The sequence below is a fragment of the Chenopodium quinoa genome, unplaced genomic scaffold (genome assembly GCF_001683475.1).
Source record: "Chenopodium quinoa cultivar QQ74 unplaced genomic scaffold, ASM168347v1, whole genome shotgun sequence".
Classification (NCBI taxonomy): domain Eukaryota; kingdom Viridiplantae; phylum Streptophyta; class Magnoliopsida; order Caryophyllales; family Amaranthaceae; genus Chenopodium; species Chenopodium quinoa.
In genome coordinates, this window is record NW_018743920.1 from 1,023,428 (window position 1) to 1,041,025 (window position 17,598).

General features: G+C 33.5%; 1 protein-coding gene across 1 annotated transcript; it reads left to right on the forward strand.

Moving 5' to 3' along the window:
• The first annotated feature begins 12,160 nt into the window (after window positions 1-12,160).
• LOC110687814 (U-box domain-containing protein 9-like) lies at window positions 12,161-15,901 on the forward strand. The gene is made up of 2 exons (XM_021864458.1): window positions 12,161-13,040; window positions 14,397-15,901. The coding sequence occupies exons 1-2, from the start codon at window positions 12,681-12,683 to the stop codon at window positions 15,504-15,506; spliced, it is 1,470 nt and encodes a 489-aa protein (XP_021720150.1). The 5' UTR covers window positions 12,161-12,680; the 3' UTR covers window positions 15,507-15,901.
• Window positions 15,902-17,598: the final 1,697 nt, after the last annotated feature.

Sequence of the window (17,598 nt, forward strand, 5' to 3'; positions counted from 1 at the left end):
ATCCAATTAAAAGCCCAAGGTCAAGGTTCATCTCTCCAATTGTGCTAAAGTCAAAGATTAGTCCTCAAGGCAAGCCAATTGGACATCAATATTACATTTGTACATTCATTCAAGCAAAGCCTCAAGCAATTAATTCTCTTGCATAGTGTTCTCTTTCTACACACTGTACTGACTTTAGCATCGGAGGGGCCTTCCTCGGCAACACCCCCGAGGCTAGTTTACGTGTGTTTACTGTGCAGGAAATCTTCGGCCCAACATCACTTGGACCGAATCCAGTCTTCTCCACTTCATCGGACCTTCGACAAGGTCCCATTGTTTTCACCCGAAACAGAACCTAACCTAGTTTACCATATTTTCTAGCTCTTCATATATATAGAAAGACAAAAATCTAAGGATGAAAGTTTATTTCTAACCAATTTAGGCCTCTTTTTTTGTAAGAAAATTCTGCCTAAATAATCACGCACTACCAATTTATTAAAATGGGTTTAGATTCATCTATCATATGTTGTATATATGCCTGTATGAATATACAAGTAGTATATTTGTCAACTAAGAAAATTCTTGTAGGCATATTCCCATAAATCCCATAATAATATTAAGAACCATACGTATATCGTGATAATGGAACCATTTATTTCAAAGACAGCTCAACAGGCGACTAGACGACTCCTCTAAACTTAGCTAACAAGTGAAAAACGCAAATCATGCAAGGTAATGCATGAAAATTGCAACTATGCATAGTGTTGCTATTAATATATTATTACAAGAAATTATTTAGATCGTAAATTACAATGTACTGCAGAGCACATGTTACAAAATAGATATTTCGTAAGAAAAGAATCATCGATCTCATACTCAACTAATAAAGTATGATAATTTTTGTTTTAGGAATTTAGGGTTCATCATTTCTTTTGAAACATGTACCAATGCATTACTCTTGCTCTTTCTATTATTCGTTGATTTATATTTTTAGATAAGTTAATACTGTAATGAACTGACTTTTGACGAATAATATACCCTTTTAAACCTTGTACTTCTTATTTCTACCATTGTATTCACTTTTGTTTGCTTCTAGTAGTCTAGTATGTAGTTCGCATCTTTAAGATTTGAGCACATCAAATTTATATATCCACAATCCAATTGTAGTAAACCTCCATGTTTTGGTGTGAATGCTGTTTGATATCTCTGAAAATAACACTGTATCAGAATGAAATACTTGTTTTTTTAGTTTTAGTTTGAAAAATTAATTAAGGAAGTAGGACTATACTTTTTTATTTATTTATTTATTTATTTTTTGACAAAAGGACTATACTAAAGAAATGAATAAAGTCGATCATAAACCTTGAGTTCCTAACCCTTGACAATAATCCCTAGTACTTGAGAATTTGGATTTAAAATGCTCATTAAGGTGGCTTGACCAGAGTTCAACTAAACATCGCATTTGACTATGTCAATTTTAAATACTCCGAAGTTGTGAAAAGCTTTACTCCCTTTGTTGTTGAGTGACATCTTTTTAAGTTGGTTACACTTTTCATTTTTATTTGTTCTTTCTTTAAAGTCGAATAATAACTAAACAATTTTTGAACGAATTTAATTTCTAAAATAAAATTAGGGTTTATTATATTTTGTAATTACCAAACTTTATTATTTTTTTGTAAGAAATTACTACTGAACATTATACTACGTATACTTTTTGATGATTTGAGTATGCTTAAGCATGCTTAATTATACATTATTTGTTCCACACGGAGTAGAGTATAGTGTAATATGTATAAACACCATACCAATAACACAATATTATATATTTAATTTGTTCATTTTAAGTATCAATATACAAAGAAATTACTGATATTGAAAGTTTAACTGGCTAATACAAGAGGGGGGGGGTGAATTGTATTTGAGATGAAATCTAAAAACTTTTGCGGAATTTAACTAAATGAAATAATGACGAGAGAAGATATAGGCTTTTCTAAATTTCCACTATGTAATCAAACTCTTTACAAGTGAAGATTCAAACCCGTTAACAAGTTCCATAAACTAGGAACTTGTTCTCAACTCTCACAGAAGACTTCAGCAGCGAAGCTTCCTTGACCTCACCTTACACAAACTCACAATCCCAACCCCAAAGTACTTGAATACAATCTGTAATTACAAATACCTATTACACTCAAGAATATATGAAGGAAAATAACTCTCTTTATGTTAGTAAGTTGCTACTGGAATTTTTATGCTCAAGAGTTATGTTTTTCTGAGATAGTTTGCATGAGTATTTATAGAGAAGGCTTAGTCATTAACCTCCACTATAATCACGTCCACATGCCAACACCCCACTAACAACTTGTGGAGTTATCTTGACAGATGGTGATCAAGAAGAAGTTTCCTAGCCTTATCTCACTAATCCACTATCTCAACAACTTGATAAACATTAGCCGTATAATCAGAGATTTTCACAAAGAAAACTGCTTGCTAACTTTATCAAAAGTTCATTTTAAAAAGATTTTATTTTAAAAAGGATTTTATTTGAAAAGATAAATTAATTATTTATATTAAAACAACTAGATAATTATCTTCGATAATTATCTTTATTCGAAATTAGATGACTAGATAAAACTTTGATAAATTATCTTTTTCCTTAAGAAATCATCTTTTAAAACTAACTTTTATTCCATTAGTCTTTTTAATAACATAAGTCATTGAGTTCCTTTCCGACTTTATATTATTGAGTGCTCACAATTAAAACTAGAACGTGAGATTTGCATGAGGCTTTTTAGAGAATTCTACTCCGCATCCAAGTTCCTACTCCGGAACGAACTTTGCTTGAACCCTTTATTCACCAAAGACTCAAAACATTCATTAGTCGAGTTTGTCAATTTGTCACCTAATCGTAAAATGAATGTGAGTATCTTTGACTGTAGCCGTGCATACACCATTGTTGTGTTTGAAAGTATTTTTGAATTCAAACAAAAGCTTAGGGTAAATTGGATAGTGAGAACAATTTTGGAACAAATTCACCCATTCTTGATAATCAATTAAGGAGATGAATTCGGAGAACTTACTTGCCGTACACCAGTCATAATTGATGTGATAGCCGTGAGTGTAGTTCCAAGATGGAAACTTTTGAGAGATTCGCCTCTTTCTGTCACCTCCTTTCACGGTTGTAGCCTTTCTCTTTGTCGGAGCTTGAGGGTGAACGACGGCAAGTGGGACTGGTTCAGGGGAGCCGCCAGCAGAGGAAGGTTTGGGAGGAGGTATTCGGGTTTTTGGTGGTTTCGGTGTTGAGTTTAGATTGGTTTTCATGGTTATGAAGGTGAGTTGAAAGGAAGGAGAATATGAATAGTGTGAATAGGAAGGAGAGAGAGTGAGGCCGGTTTTTATGAGGGTGTATGGAGAAGTTAATTTGATGTGATTGGTGAGGGTGGAGTGTTAAAGAAAAAAGAGTTTAATTGGGAAGGGTGAGAAAAAGTGACGGTTTATATGGTGAGGTAGTAGAGTAGTTTTAGGGGTAGTAGGATTTTAATAGGGTGAATTAATTGCAACTTTCAAACTTATCACAATAAAAGATAAACGTGTAAAAGATAAGAAATATACGGAAAGTAAGGAGTAGTGAATATACTAGCTCCTTATCTTACGAAAAAAAAATCTTTTTGTATTTTTGAATTGTATGAGGAATAGAAAAAGAATTGAACATAAAAAATAAGGAAGGAAAAAGATAAGAAAAAATAAGGAAGGAAAAAAAATAATAACAAGAAGGAAAACAGAAAAAAAATTTAAAAGATAGATAAGTGCAAATTGATCGTAAATTATGATAATAATTTACGTGATCATAATACAGAGAATAAAGAATGATAAAAAGGGAACTTGAGTCAACATGGCTCAATATTTTTAACATATTAAAAGTATGTATAAGTGACTTTTCAATACTTCACAAATCTTTCCCCTGGGTAATTTCAGTTGTGTTATGCACACAAGATTGAGCATAGCATTGTTAGTTACATCCGATTTTACCTTAGGGGTTCCAAACAAAAATCACTTTAGCCGTAGCATCCCCAATTCCACACGCATCTTTTCAAACTTGTCTCTGCTTAAAGGCTTAGTTAATATATCAGCAATTTGACATTCAGTAGAAACAAAATCTAGCTTAATTAAGCCCTTTTCAACATTATCTTTCAAAAGTGATGCCTTACATGTATATGCTTAACTTTAGAGTGTTGTACTGGATCTTTAGAGAGGCAAATGGCACTTGTGTTGTCACAATGAATAGGAACGCACTCTAAAATAATGCCATAGTCACGCAACTGTTGTTTTATCCATAGCAATTGAGAGCAACATGCAGCAGCAGCCACATATTCTGCTTCGGCAGTGGATAGAGCAACAATGTTTTGTTTCTTGGAACTCCAAGAAACCATGCAAGAGCCTAAGAATTGGACCATACCTGACGTGCTTTTACGATTTACTAAGTCTCCTGCATAGTCAGCATCAGCATATCCTCTTAGGTCAAACGAGTCACTTTTTGGATAGAACAGACACAAGTCTTCCGTCCCTTTTAAGTATCGTAGAATCCTTTTGACGGCTGTTAGATGCGATTCCTTTGGATCCGATTGAAATCTTGCACAAAGACCTACACTAAACGAAATGTCAGGTCTGCTAGCAGTTAAATATAACAAGGAACCAATCATACCTCCGTATTTTGTTTGGTCCACACGAGTTCCCTTGGGGTCTTGGTCCAACCTTGTGGTTGTTCCCATGGGAGTGTGGTTTATCTTTGTGCTTTCCATACTGTATTTTTTCAATAACTCCTTCACATATTTCTGCTGATGGATCATTATTCCTTCGTTAGTTTGCTTAATTTGGAGCCCAAGGAAGAAGTTGAGTTCCCCCATCATGCTCATCTCAAACTCACTGCTCATTAAATCGGCAAAGTACTTGCACAAGGATTCATTAGTTGCACCAAAAATAATATCATCAACATAAATTTGTACAATTAATAAATGAGTTCCTTTTGATTTTAAGAACAAGGTTTTATCAACTTTTCCTCTTTTGAAATCATTTTGTAAAAGGAATTTAGAAAGTCTTTCATACCATGATCTTGGAGCTTGTTTTAATCCATACAGTGCTTTATCAAGCTTAAAAACATGGTTAGGAAAGTTTGGATCCTCAAATCCAGGTGGTTGTTCAACATAGACGTCTTCCTTTAAAAAACCATTTAAAAAAGCACATTTGACGTCCATTTGATAAAGTTTAAAACCCATAAATGCAGCAAATGCAATTAAAGTACGAATTGCTCATAATCTAGCTACAGGAGCAAAAGTCTCCTCAAAATCGATACCTTCCTGCTGATTGTAGCCTTTAACAACTAATCTTGCCTTGTTCCTTACAATTGTGCCATGTTCATATAGCTTATTCATGTATACCCATTTGAGACCAATAACCTTTTGATTCTTTGGTTTAGGTTCAAGGTGCCACACTTTGTTTCTTTCGAATTCATTTAATTCCTCTTGCATGGCAACAATCCAATCAGCATCTTCCAAGGCTTCTTTGTGATTTCGAGGTTCCAGTGTTGATAGGAAGGCGTTGAATGCACAAAAGTTTCTCAGTTGGGATCTCGTCTGATTTCCCTTGCTTAGGTCACTTATAATTTTATCCAGGGGGTGTGACCTTTGATGTTTCCATGGCTTTGGTTGGAATGATTGAGCTGGTATAAAAGTGTTATTTTGAGTTGCTCTTTCTTCCATTTCTTCATGGTGTTCTGCTTCTGCATTTGCTTCGCCTTCTGTGTTTTCTGTTTCTTCTGTATTTTGAGCAGAGGCTTCAGTATTATTTGGAACTTCAGTAGGTTCCTTATCAGTATTTTCAGTAATTCGAACAGGCTGCTTTCTGGGAATTAATTCTTCATCTTGGTCTGTTGAACGAGTGAGACCAATTTCAAAATCTCCATCTTCATATTCCTGTATACAATCATAATTATTAGTTTCATCAAAAATCACATGTATACTTTCTTCTACACACATAGTCCTCTTATTGTAAACTCTATAAGCTTTACTATTAGATGCATATCCTAAAAAGACTGCTTCATCACTCCTTTCATCAAATTTTCCAAGATTTATTTTATCATTATTGTGAACAAAGCATTTTCATCCAAAGGCTCTTAAATGAGCAATATTAGGTTTTCTCCCTTTTAACAGTTCATAAGGTGTCTTGTCCAACATTGGTCTGAGCATGGCTCGGTTGATGATATAGCATGCTGTGTTGACGGCTTCTGCCCAAAAATTCCTTGGAAGCCCACTTGCTATTAGCATTGTTCTTGCCATGTCTTCCAATGTTCGGTTCTTCCTCTCAACCACACCATTTTGTTGTGGTGTTCTTGGCGCTGAGAAATTGTGACTTATTCCCTGTTCCCTGCAAAATTCATCAAACTTGGAATTTTCGAATTCCGTACCATGGTCAGTTCTCATATGAATAAGTTGATTACCTATTGATTTTTGTGTCTTTTTCAAGAAAGTCATAAACATATCAAAAGTTTCATCTTTACTATGTAAGAATATGACCCATGTAAATCTAGAATAATCATCCACAAGAACTAAGACATATCTTTTTCCACTTCTACTTTGAATTCTAACGGGGCCACACAAATCCATATGAATGAGTTCCAATGGTTTTGTGGTGCTTACCATTTTCTTTGATTTAAATGATGATCGAACATGCTTTCCTTTGATGCAGGCTTCACAAATTTTGTCATTTAGGAACTTGATAGAAGGTAATCCGATTACCAAGTCCTTTGACCTTAATTTGTCAAGCAATGAAAGACTAGCATGTCCAAAACGTTTATGCCATAGAAGTGGATCATCCTCAATAACACTTAAGCAGGATAGTTTGTATTTTGGAACTTTGTTAAGGTCCACGGTATACGTGTTCCCTTTACGAGTTCCTTCCAAAACGATTTTTCCAGTGTTATTGTTGATGATTTTGCATTTTTCAGAAGAAAAGCTTACAGAGTTTCCTTTATCACAAAACTGAGAAATACTGAGTAGATTATGCTTCAAACCCTCGACTAAAAATACATTGTCAATTGCATGGGAACTTGACCTTCCTACTTTGCCAACAGCAACAATGTTGCCTTTCTTATTGTCTCCAAAGGTCACTGTTCCCCCTGTATAGGCCGTTAGTGAGAGAAATCTAGATTCATCTCCTGTCATGTGCTTAGAACAACCGCTATCGAGGTACCACTGGTTGTTCCCCCTCACTGCGACCTGCAAAAGAAATTAAGGGTTAGTAGCAGGAACCCTTTCATTCATGGGTTCCTGTGTTGACACATTTGAATCAGATTTCTTCTGCCAAACATAGTTCACATTCTTATTGTACAGATTTGCTTTCTTAGTACATTCTTCACTGCGATGTTCCTCTTTACCACAAAAAGAACAAACGGTCTCACTAGGTAAATTCACATACTTCTTTTTCTTTCCAGTGGACTTATTCTTATGAACATAGCCTAGACCTTCTGTTCTTTTTGTCTGAGCTTCCTTTACCCACTTGGGAACACCCATGCTTGCTGTATTTTTAATTTTTCTTGCAATTTCTAGGTCCTTTTCTAGTTTTTCATTTTTATCATTAGTATCCTTTATCTCTTTCTTAACATGCTCTAGTTCATTATTAAACATGATTAAAGGAACTTCAGTAGACCTGCAAGAATCAATGTTAGTACACAACATTTTATATTGAGTTAATTCAATATTCAGCATGATATTCTCACTCTTGACTCTTTCAAGGGATTCTTTTAGCATAATATTTTTATCTAACAATTCAAAGAATCTGCCTTGAACATCATTTCTTAAGCTATTCAGATACTTAACATGATCTCTACAAATTCCAGTTGCCTTTTCGGCTTGCCTTAGTTTTGCACATAATTCTTTATATTCATCTAAGGTTTCTAACAATAAAGAGATTAATTTATCCTTTGAGAGAGATTTCAAATAACTAGGTTGAATGACTACCTCATCATCATGCTTTGCCATTAGACAGAGATTGGCTACTTCATCGTCTGTGTGTTCCTGTTCCTCTTCTTCGGAACTTGATTCTCCCCACGTGGAAATCATTGCTTTCCTGAAATTTGTTTTAGAAAAGTTAGGCTTGGAGTTTCTGTTTTGATCAGCTTCTTTTCCCTTGCCTTTCTCAGATTCCCATAATGGACACTCTTTGATGAAGTGGTTGGTGCTTCCACATTTGTGACAAGAAGACGTGGCTTTGGATTCCTGATTTCTTTTACTGTATCCTTTCTTCTTGTCTAAAAACTTGTTGTTACGGTAGAATTTTTTCAGCCTTCTCACCAACATTGCAGCTTCTTCTTCATCAATGTCAGACTTCTCTTCGGATTCTTCATTAGCTCTTAGTGCTAGCCCTTGACTTTTGACAGTCTCCTGAGTCCGATTGTTCGACTGGATCTCGTGGGTAATGAGGGAACCCGCAAGCTGTTCCAGATTGAACTGGGTGAAGTCTTTTGATTCCTGCACAGCTGCAACCTTTGCTCTCCATCTGTCATTGTCTGGAAGACTTCTTAAGACCTTTCTGACCTGCTCATCTATAGAAATTATCTTACCAAGACACGTTAGTTCGTTAATAATACTTTTAAATCGAGTAAACATGTCTTTAATGGATTCTTTGTTTCCCATCAAAGCGCTCATACTGAGATAAAAGAATGTCTATTTTGGAACGTTTAACATCTGACGTTCCTTCATGTGTAACTTCCAGAAGATCCCAAATTTCCTTTGCGGATTTGCACCCTTTGACACGAGTATGTTCATCGGGTCCAAGTCCCCAAATTAGAAACTTTTTGGCAGTAGCATTCATTTCTAATTTTTCGAAATCAGTTTTTTCATATTCATCCATAGGTTTAGGGATTACCTCATTGTTAGCATTCGTTTTCGTAATTTCGTAATCTCCGACTTGTATAATCCGCCATACCTGACAATTCTCTGCTTGGATAAAGATTTCCATCTTATCCTTCCAATAAGGATAATATTTGCCGTTGAAGTATGGAGGCCTTTGAATGGATGTACTCCCGAATTCCTTTTCCTCTGTGTAAGCCATTTTCCCAGGAACTCACTCAACAGGGTTGCCTGCGTGCTCTGAGTTCCCGCTCTGATATCAACTGAAAGTTTAACTGGCTAATACAAGAGGGGGGGGGTGAATTGTATTTGAGATGAAATCTAAAAACTTTTGCGAAATTTAACTAAATGAAATAATGACGAGAGAAGATATAGGCTTTTCTAAATTTCCACTATGTAATCAAACTCTTTACAAGTGAAGATTCAAACCCGTTAACAAGTTCCATAAACTAGGAACTTGTTCCCAACTCTCACATAAGACTTCAGCAGCGAAGCTTCCTTGACCTCACCTTACACAAACTCACAATCCCAACCCCAAAGTACTTGAATACAATCTGTAATTACAAATACCTATTACACTCAAGAATATATGAAGAAAAATAACTCTCTTTATGTTAGTAAGTTGCTACTGGAATTTTTATGCTCAAGAGTTATGTTTTTCTGAGATAGTTTGCATGAGTATTTATAGAGAAGGCTTAGTCATTAACCTCCACTATAATCACGTCCACATGCCAACACCCCACTAACAACTTGTGGAGTTATTTTGACAGATGGTGATCAAGAAGAGGTTTCCTAGCCTTATCTCACTAATCCACTATCTCAACAACTTGATAAACATTAGCCTTATAATCAGAGATTTTCACAAAGAAAACTGCTTGCTAACTTTATCAAAAGTTCGTTTTAAAAAGATTTTATTTTAAAAAGGATTTTATTTGAAAAGATAGATTAATTATTTATATTAAAACAACTAGATAATTATCTTCGATAATTATCTTTATTCGAAATTAGATGACTAGATAAAACTTTGATAAATTATCTTTTTCCTTAAGAAATTATCTTTTAAAACTAACTTTTATTCCAGTAGTCTTTTTAATAACATAAGTCATTGAGTTCCTTTCCGACTTTATATTATTGAGTGCTCACAGTTAAAACTAGAACGTGAGATTTGCATGAGGCTTTTTAGAGAATGCTACTCCGCATCCAAGTTCCTACTCCGGAACGAACTTTGCTTGAACCCTTTATTCACCAAAGACTCAAAACATTCATTAGTCGAGTTTGTCAATTTGTCCATCAAAACCAAAAGGCTCAACAGATATATAAATCACCATGTTAGCCCTTATAAATATCATCGTATGCATTTTTCAAGACTTTATTAAGTAAATTATCCCCATGCTGATCATATCTTTCATTTTATTCTTCTTCTTTTTTTTTTCAGGATTTACCCCATATCTATATTCAAGTAACCAAATCAATTAAGAGAGTGAATGAAATGCTGACCTAATAGTTAAATAATCAAATACATTAAATTTCATACTCGTATCTTGTCCCCCATCTAATTTTAATTAATCGGAGTAAAGGATATCAAAATCATATATAGCCATTAATTTACATACATGTAGAGACACAATGAGATGAACTTAGAAATTTAAAATGACCTTTCGTAAGACACAAGTTATTGATGGCCAGCCATTACATGTAAAATGAGATTTAAATGTTTTAAATTTAGTGTAATTGTTGAATATAAGTGGGGGGAATTATATTTATGAGAATTAATAGTATATTAAGGGATGTTGTAAAATAGTATATTACGGAGTATGTTGTAAAAATAGTAAAAATAGTTGCTGGCATGCATGCATGATATCTCGGGTCTTTGTATGTAATATAAGTTCTTTTTTTTAACGGAATATAGGTGTAAGAAAATGGCCGGTTTGATGACAGAGAAAAATATAACTGATGATAAGTTACAAATGTTATGAAAATAAGTGACTAACATTATAGTCGGTGTGATAAACTAATGAGCAATAAACTTTCATAGATTAAACAGTAACGAATCCTCTGCTTTTCGAGCAATGATTGTAGATTTGAGTCTTGATTGACACATATTTTAGGGCAAGGATGTTGCTGGCGTAGGAGAGTTTTAATAGAGACCAACCTCGCATTTGACCTTATTATTTAGATGGGGATAGGTTATGATTCTTATGAGGGTAGAAATCATATCCAATATGGGTAGTGGGACAAGGCCATAAGGGTAAATTTTAGGGTGTATTTGCCCCACTATGCCCCCATATCTATCTACTAATATCACTATAGATGTCAATTATCTTAGTTATTGATACTCTTGAGAGCCACTCTATCTAAAACATGAGATGTCAAAGTATCTTAAGTATATGGTTACGATTATACGGAGTATTTTTTGTGTAATTAAGTGTGTTGAAATCATTCTCTCTTTTTCTGAATACTTACATAGTTTGTTACATTGACGACATACTTGACAATGTTAAAGTTTGACCATAAATCTATGCAATTTGTATTACTTGTAAAATGTTGATATTTGAAAAACTAGTGTGTAACAGTACAGTACATTACACAATAATTTATGATTTATTTAAACCAAGAAGAAAACATGATCAAACTTATTTGTATAATTCATCATTGCAAGTATGAAATATCAGAGAGAGTATAAATTCCTCCTTTTTTTTTTTTTTTTTAATGCAACAGTCTGATCGATATATTTGCCGAGACACATATTTGACCACTAATAACTTTAATTGCCAATCAGTGAAAAATATAAAAATTCAAATTATATCTCTTGATTAATCCAACAATAATACATGGTAGTATTTTTTTTTTACTGTAACAGTAAAAGAATTAAGTCAACTTTGCATGTTAAGAGATCAAAAGTCGGAGGGAGTAATTAAATGTATGCTTTTAAAACGGATAAATTAAGTGACGAACAGATTAAGTTAGATATTTAAGTAGTTTGTCAAACAAGGATCGAATCATTAATTAGATTTTGTAATTTTAAATGTGAAAGAAAATAAAGGAAGACGAACAGATTAAGTTAGATATTCAAGTAGCCAGTCAAACAAGGATCGAATAATAAATTACATTTTGTAATTTTAAACATGAAAGGAAATAAAGGACCAGTATCTGTATCAAACCCTAAATAAAATCCCTAAATCTAGGTGAAAACTCTCATAAAACTCATTCTTAAGTACAACATTTGGAATTCATTCATTCAAGTAGATCCAAAAAACCTCACTATCTTCTTCAAAGTCCACAAGAGAGAGAAAACAAGAGAGAGTGATGTCATCATCTTAAGTGAGAGAGTGTAGGAGACGAGTCGACTCACTCACTCTCTATCTCCTCCGCGTTAAAGCCAGCTGGTCTCTCCTGTGGATTCCTTGGTGGCGTGCATTGTGGAGCTTTTGGGTCCCATTTTTCTTTCTCTCTCCTCCAAATAATATTTTTAATTTTTTTATTTAATTTTCCTTTTTTTTTGTAGGAATTATTTAATTTTCCTTTTTTCTTTTTCTTTTTACTATTTATTATTCCCACCTTCTTCACTCTGCCTTTCCTCGTGCCCCCATTCCTTAACTCACTACACTCTCTCTTTTTTCTCCCCCCCCCCAAAAAAAAAAAAACAATTGTTTTCTTGTATAGTTGAATTTTAATTTTTATAAATTCTACAAAATTACTCACCAAGATTAAATTTTGATGAACACCCAATTCAATTGGGTGTGAGATTCGATCTGGGTTTCAATTTTTTTTTTTTTTAAAAAAAGCGAAATTTAATTTTGGATGGCAAAAACAGGGGTAGTTTCAGAGGGAGATACAATTAGGGTAAATGAGTTGAAAAAAGAGCTTAGATTATTAGTTAAAACTATATTAGAAGAAGAAGATCACATTAATCATCTTAATTATAATGATAGTAATGATGATTATTGTGTTTCAAATTCAAGTAATTCGTCTTCTTCATCTGTTGTTGACGCCATTGATAAAGCAAAAGATGTTCTTTCTGCTTTAAAAGAGGCTAAATTGAAGAAAACGACGTCGTCTTTGCGTTTACATGATGGGTCTTTCTCTTCTTGTCCTTCTGAGTTTCGTTGTCCTCTCTCTAAACAACTCATGCGAGATCCTGTTATCATCTCTACTGGCCAGGTTATTTTTTTTTAATTTAATTTAGTTTGATTTAATTTCTTTTTGACTGATTAATTGAGTATATATAATCATTATTGCTTAATTTCGTAATTAAATATAAAGTAAAGTATTATTTTGTTGGTTAATAATTGTAATGTTTTTATTTTCATTATTGTTTGCCAATTAATCTTGATTTTATAATTGTTATCACATTATTAATTTGATTTTGATTTAAAAAAAAAAATTGAATTACTTGCTTTTTGGGTTTTTGCTTCATAAGTGTCATTATCGGTGAAGAAAAAAAAAATTCTGATTCTTGTCGGAAGTAAAGTAATGGTTAGCTTTATTTCAATGCCAAGCATCTAATTCTGGCTTTATACAATGAATTGTGCACTATTGAGTCGTATGAATTCTTCAATTTTTGTCATTTGGAGAAGAGTTTCAACCTTCTTTTTAGGTGGGTGATTCAGAGATTTTGACTAGTGACACTAATGATTCCTTTTTTTTGGTTGTCGGCGATGATTAATGCAGTCTAGATTTGATTAATGGTCTTTGATCGACTAATCTAGTTGACATCGAAGACACTGGCACGAAGTATTATATACAAAGTATTTACTGTTTTTTGGGGTCCACATAAGCCATAAGGGCATTGCAAATGAGCCATAAGGCCATTGCAAATTATAAATGGAGATGGGAATTCGAATTTGTGACTTGTCGTACACAAATCCTCGGTCATTGTCTTGTCATACACTATCACACTAGTGATTAATTATAGGTTGATTATGTGCATCTGGTTATTATTGAGTATTTACACTAGTGATTAATGATAGGCTTGAGTGTTTGACTAAGTGCATTTGTTTGTTTTTGACACCCAAAAAAAAAAAAATGCTAAATGACTAATCTGTTCTTCATTGAACACCATTTGAAATTACATAGCTACCAAATAGTCTAGCTCGAAAAAATTTCAATATTTTCATTCCAGCATTTGTTTAAAATCCTGATAGGAGAATGTCTAATAACTGGTCCCTATAATTCTTGATTTAATTCTCTTTGATTTAAAATAATATTAAGAACCCTGGAAACCCTAGTGCACGAATCCTTCTAACCTGGTCTCCTGTAATTCTTGCTTTAATTATCCTTTTTGATATAATAATGTAATTAGCCTAATCCACTTTAGTTAATTAACAATTTTGTCGCGGTTTGGACTATGTACTTTATTTGTGACGTAAGAATGATACTGCTTATCTTTAATGTGCTTAATCTTTAAGTATGATACTGTTGTTTTAGATAAATCCCTTTTGTTATCAATCATTTGAAGAATTTGGATAATATTGCTTTTTTTATGTTGCTAATTGTGTTCTGTTTGATATGTATCAGACTTATGACAGACCGTTCATCCAGAAGTGGCTGAAAGCAGGACATAGGGTATGTCCAATTACGCAACAAGTACTCTCACACTCGCTCCTAACAACAAATTTTTTGGTTAGGGAAATGATCAATCAATGGTGTGAAAGCCGGGGGATAGAGAATCCCGAAACTGTTGGGTATGTAAATGAGGAAGGAGCCACTGAGGCTGATCGAGACTATTTTTCTGCTTTGCTTGATAAAATGTCCAAGTCCATTGGGGAGCAAAAGGCAGCAGCCAAAGAACTCCGACTCCTTACCAAGCGGATGCCCTCATTTCGTGCACTTTTTGGTGAATCAACTGAGGCTATACCTCGGTTGTTAAAACCCTTGACACAAAGGCGAGGATCCTTTTCATCAGGGAGTAATGAGATGACTCTCCCTGATCTCCAAGAGGACTTGATTACAACTCTATTGAACATATCGATCCATGATAGCAACAAGAAGGTTGTTGCAGAGTCACCTATGGTGATTACAATACTAGTAGATGCATTACAATGTGGAACACCGGAAACAAGGAGCAATGCAGCTGCGGCCCTCTTCACACTGTCTGCCCTTGACTCGAACAAGGTCCTAATCGGGAAATCTGGTGCATTAAAACCTTTGATAGAACTTTTAGACGAAGGACATCCAATGGCAGTGAAGGATGCTGCCTCGGCTATATTCAACCTATGCATTATTAAAGAAAATAAGACAATGGTCGTCCGTGAAGGAGCAGTTCAGGTGATTTTCAAGAAGATCAAGAATGGGGTACTCATCGATGAGTTGTTGGCAATTCTAGCAATGCTATCAACTCATCAAAGGGCCGTGGAGGAGCTGTCTGATCTCGGGGCAGTCCCATGTTTACTAAGCATAATGAGGGAAAGCTCTTGTGCTCGAAACAGGGAGAATTGCATCGCCATCCTCTATACAATATGCGTGAATGATAGGTCTAAGTTGAGAGAGTTGCGCGAAGAGGAGCGCGTGTATGGGACATTGTCACAGCTTGCACAAGACGGGACTTCAAGGGCCAAGAGAAAAGCTAGTGGCATACTTGATAGATTAAACAGAGCTTTTAATCACACCCACACTCATACTGCTTGATCATTAGACCATAAAACAATACCAAACTCAACAACTTGTATGTAAATTTTGTACCTTCTCCTAAAATCTTTGGTTTTTCACCTTTTTTTTTTTTTTTTTTTTTTCTTTGTAAATTCTTGGATTTCTTTCTTGTTTTTTGGGTTTTTATTTTTAATCTTAGGTTAAGCAATGAGCTATATAATCTGTGAATAAAATAAAGAAACAAATAAGAGAGTATTATGTCTACAAAAACTAAATATCTCTGACAAGGTAGCACTATTTATGTTTTATGTGGCAGTTTTGGTTTACTCCTTTGTATTTTTCCTTTGAAGTAGCTAAATATTGAATATTGACAGTTGTCCTTTTGTTCTATCTATAAACAAGTGTACCTCATTTAAGCATTCTTGAGGGTTTTTTGCCAGATTCTTAAAGAAGATACCAAATTGGTTCTTTTGAGTATTTAAATTTATTGCATATATGAATTTATTTTAACTTTTGCTTTCTTAATCTAATATTAGAGACAAAGTTTAGTAAGCAATTTTATTTTATGTGTAGGAAAATGAAAGAATTAACTACATATTGTAAACTCTTATGTTACATAGACCTTACAAATTAGCTGGTCGGGTTGAGTTAATAGTGTTTGATATAAATTGGTTTTTGAGTCTTTTTTTAGGATTATTTACAATTGGACAACCTAAATATCTTTTTGACTTTGAAATGAGTTTTCAATTTGGTTACAATCTTATACATTACTCTAATTTTTTTTAGGACAAGTTTGAATAGAGTTATCGGATTAGGTACAATCTTGCACAAGACACTATATTTCACGTAGGTTTGAATAAAGTTTTTGAACAGGTTATAAATCTTACATTTTACTCCATCTTTCAAACAGATTTAAATCGAGTTTTCAAGTTGGTTATAACATAATCTTACATGTTAGTATGTTACTCCCAAGTCCGTAAATCATCAACTAAAGGATGTTTGTTACAATTTGAAGGATACATCATTAAATTTTTGTTGAGTGGCTAAAACTAGAAGTGAGATAGGAAGATAGGATTCAAGTATAATGTGTATGTATTCAATGGACACTAATAGAGCATGTATCAAGTGTTTGTGGTCCACTTAAGCCTAAAGGTGTCAATTCCACATTTCATGTAAGACATAAAAAGAAGTATTTAATGGAACTGTTACCACCAAACTTTATTTTCATTGTTTAAATTTTCTAAGCTTTTGAATACCTCCTTTTGATGATTTTTATTTTTCCTAAATAAATAAATTATAGTGTTCTTATTTGATAATAGGAAAAAGGTGATTCTATTTTTTGTTTCACTCTATAACTGTTTTGACTTTTGGGTATTTAAGAAAACAACTTTGATATTGTGCAGAAATCAGAATATACTATGGTATAAATTAATAAATTAATACAGGACTTCACACCCCACAAATAATTATATACACACCTACCACTTAGTTCATCGTGCCACTCTACTCCGTATATACTCTATACTATGGTACGGAGTATTAATTTCATTAATTGATTCAATTTGTGTAAGGTGATAAAATCTGATATGTGAGTCATTGATTATTAATAATTTGGAAATCAAACCAAATTTAGCTTAAAAGGATCATCCAAAAAAATTAAAAAAAGCTTATAAGGATGGCAATAAATATTTGATGGAGTATAAAATTACTATATCTTAATAAGGAAATAAAAATATCAATCATTTATAGTTCAGGTGGTTAGAACTTTTCTCTTGATCAATTTTCATCACCTGTCCTTGTGGATCTTTAAACACCAAAAAATAAAATAAGAAAATAAATATGTTATGATTACCAAATAAACCCTTATTTTTTAGCAAGGACAAAAGTCATGCAAAAAATGAGGTGAAGTTTTACTATCCATCCATTTCAGACTACATAAAGGTTTGTATATGAAAATTGAATAAAGGTGATTACTTTGAAACTGAGAGAGTATGTTAATTTTCTCCTCCTATTTGCCAAAACTATGCATTAAAACGCCTGAATTAAAACTCCGTATATACTCTATACTACCTACTCCTATTAAAATATGCATGGATAATTTATTTATGTTAATCTTCTCCTCCAATTTGCC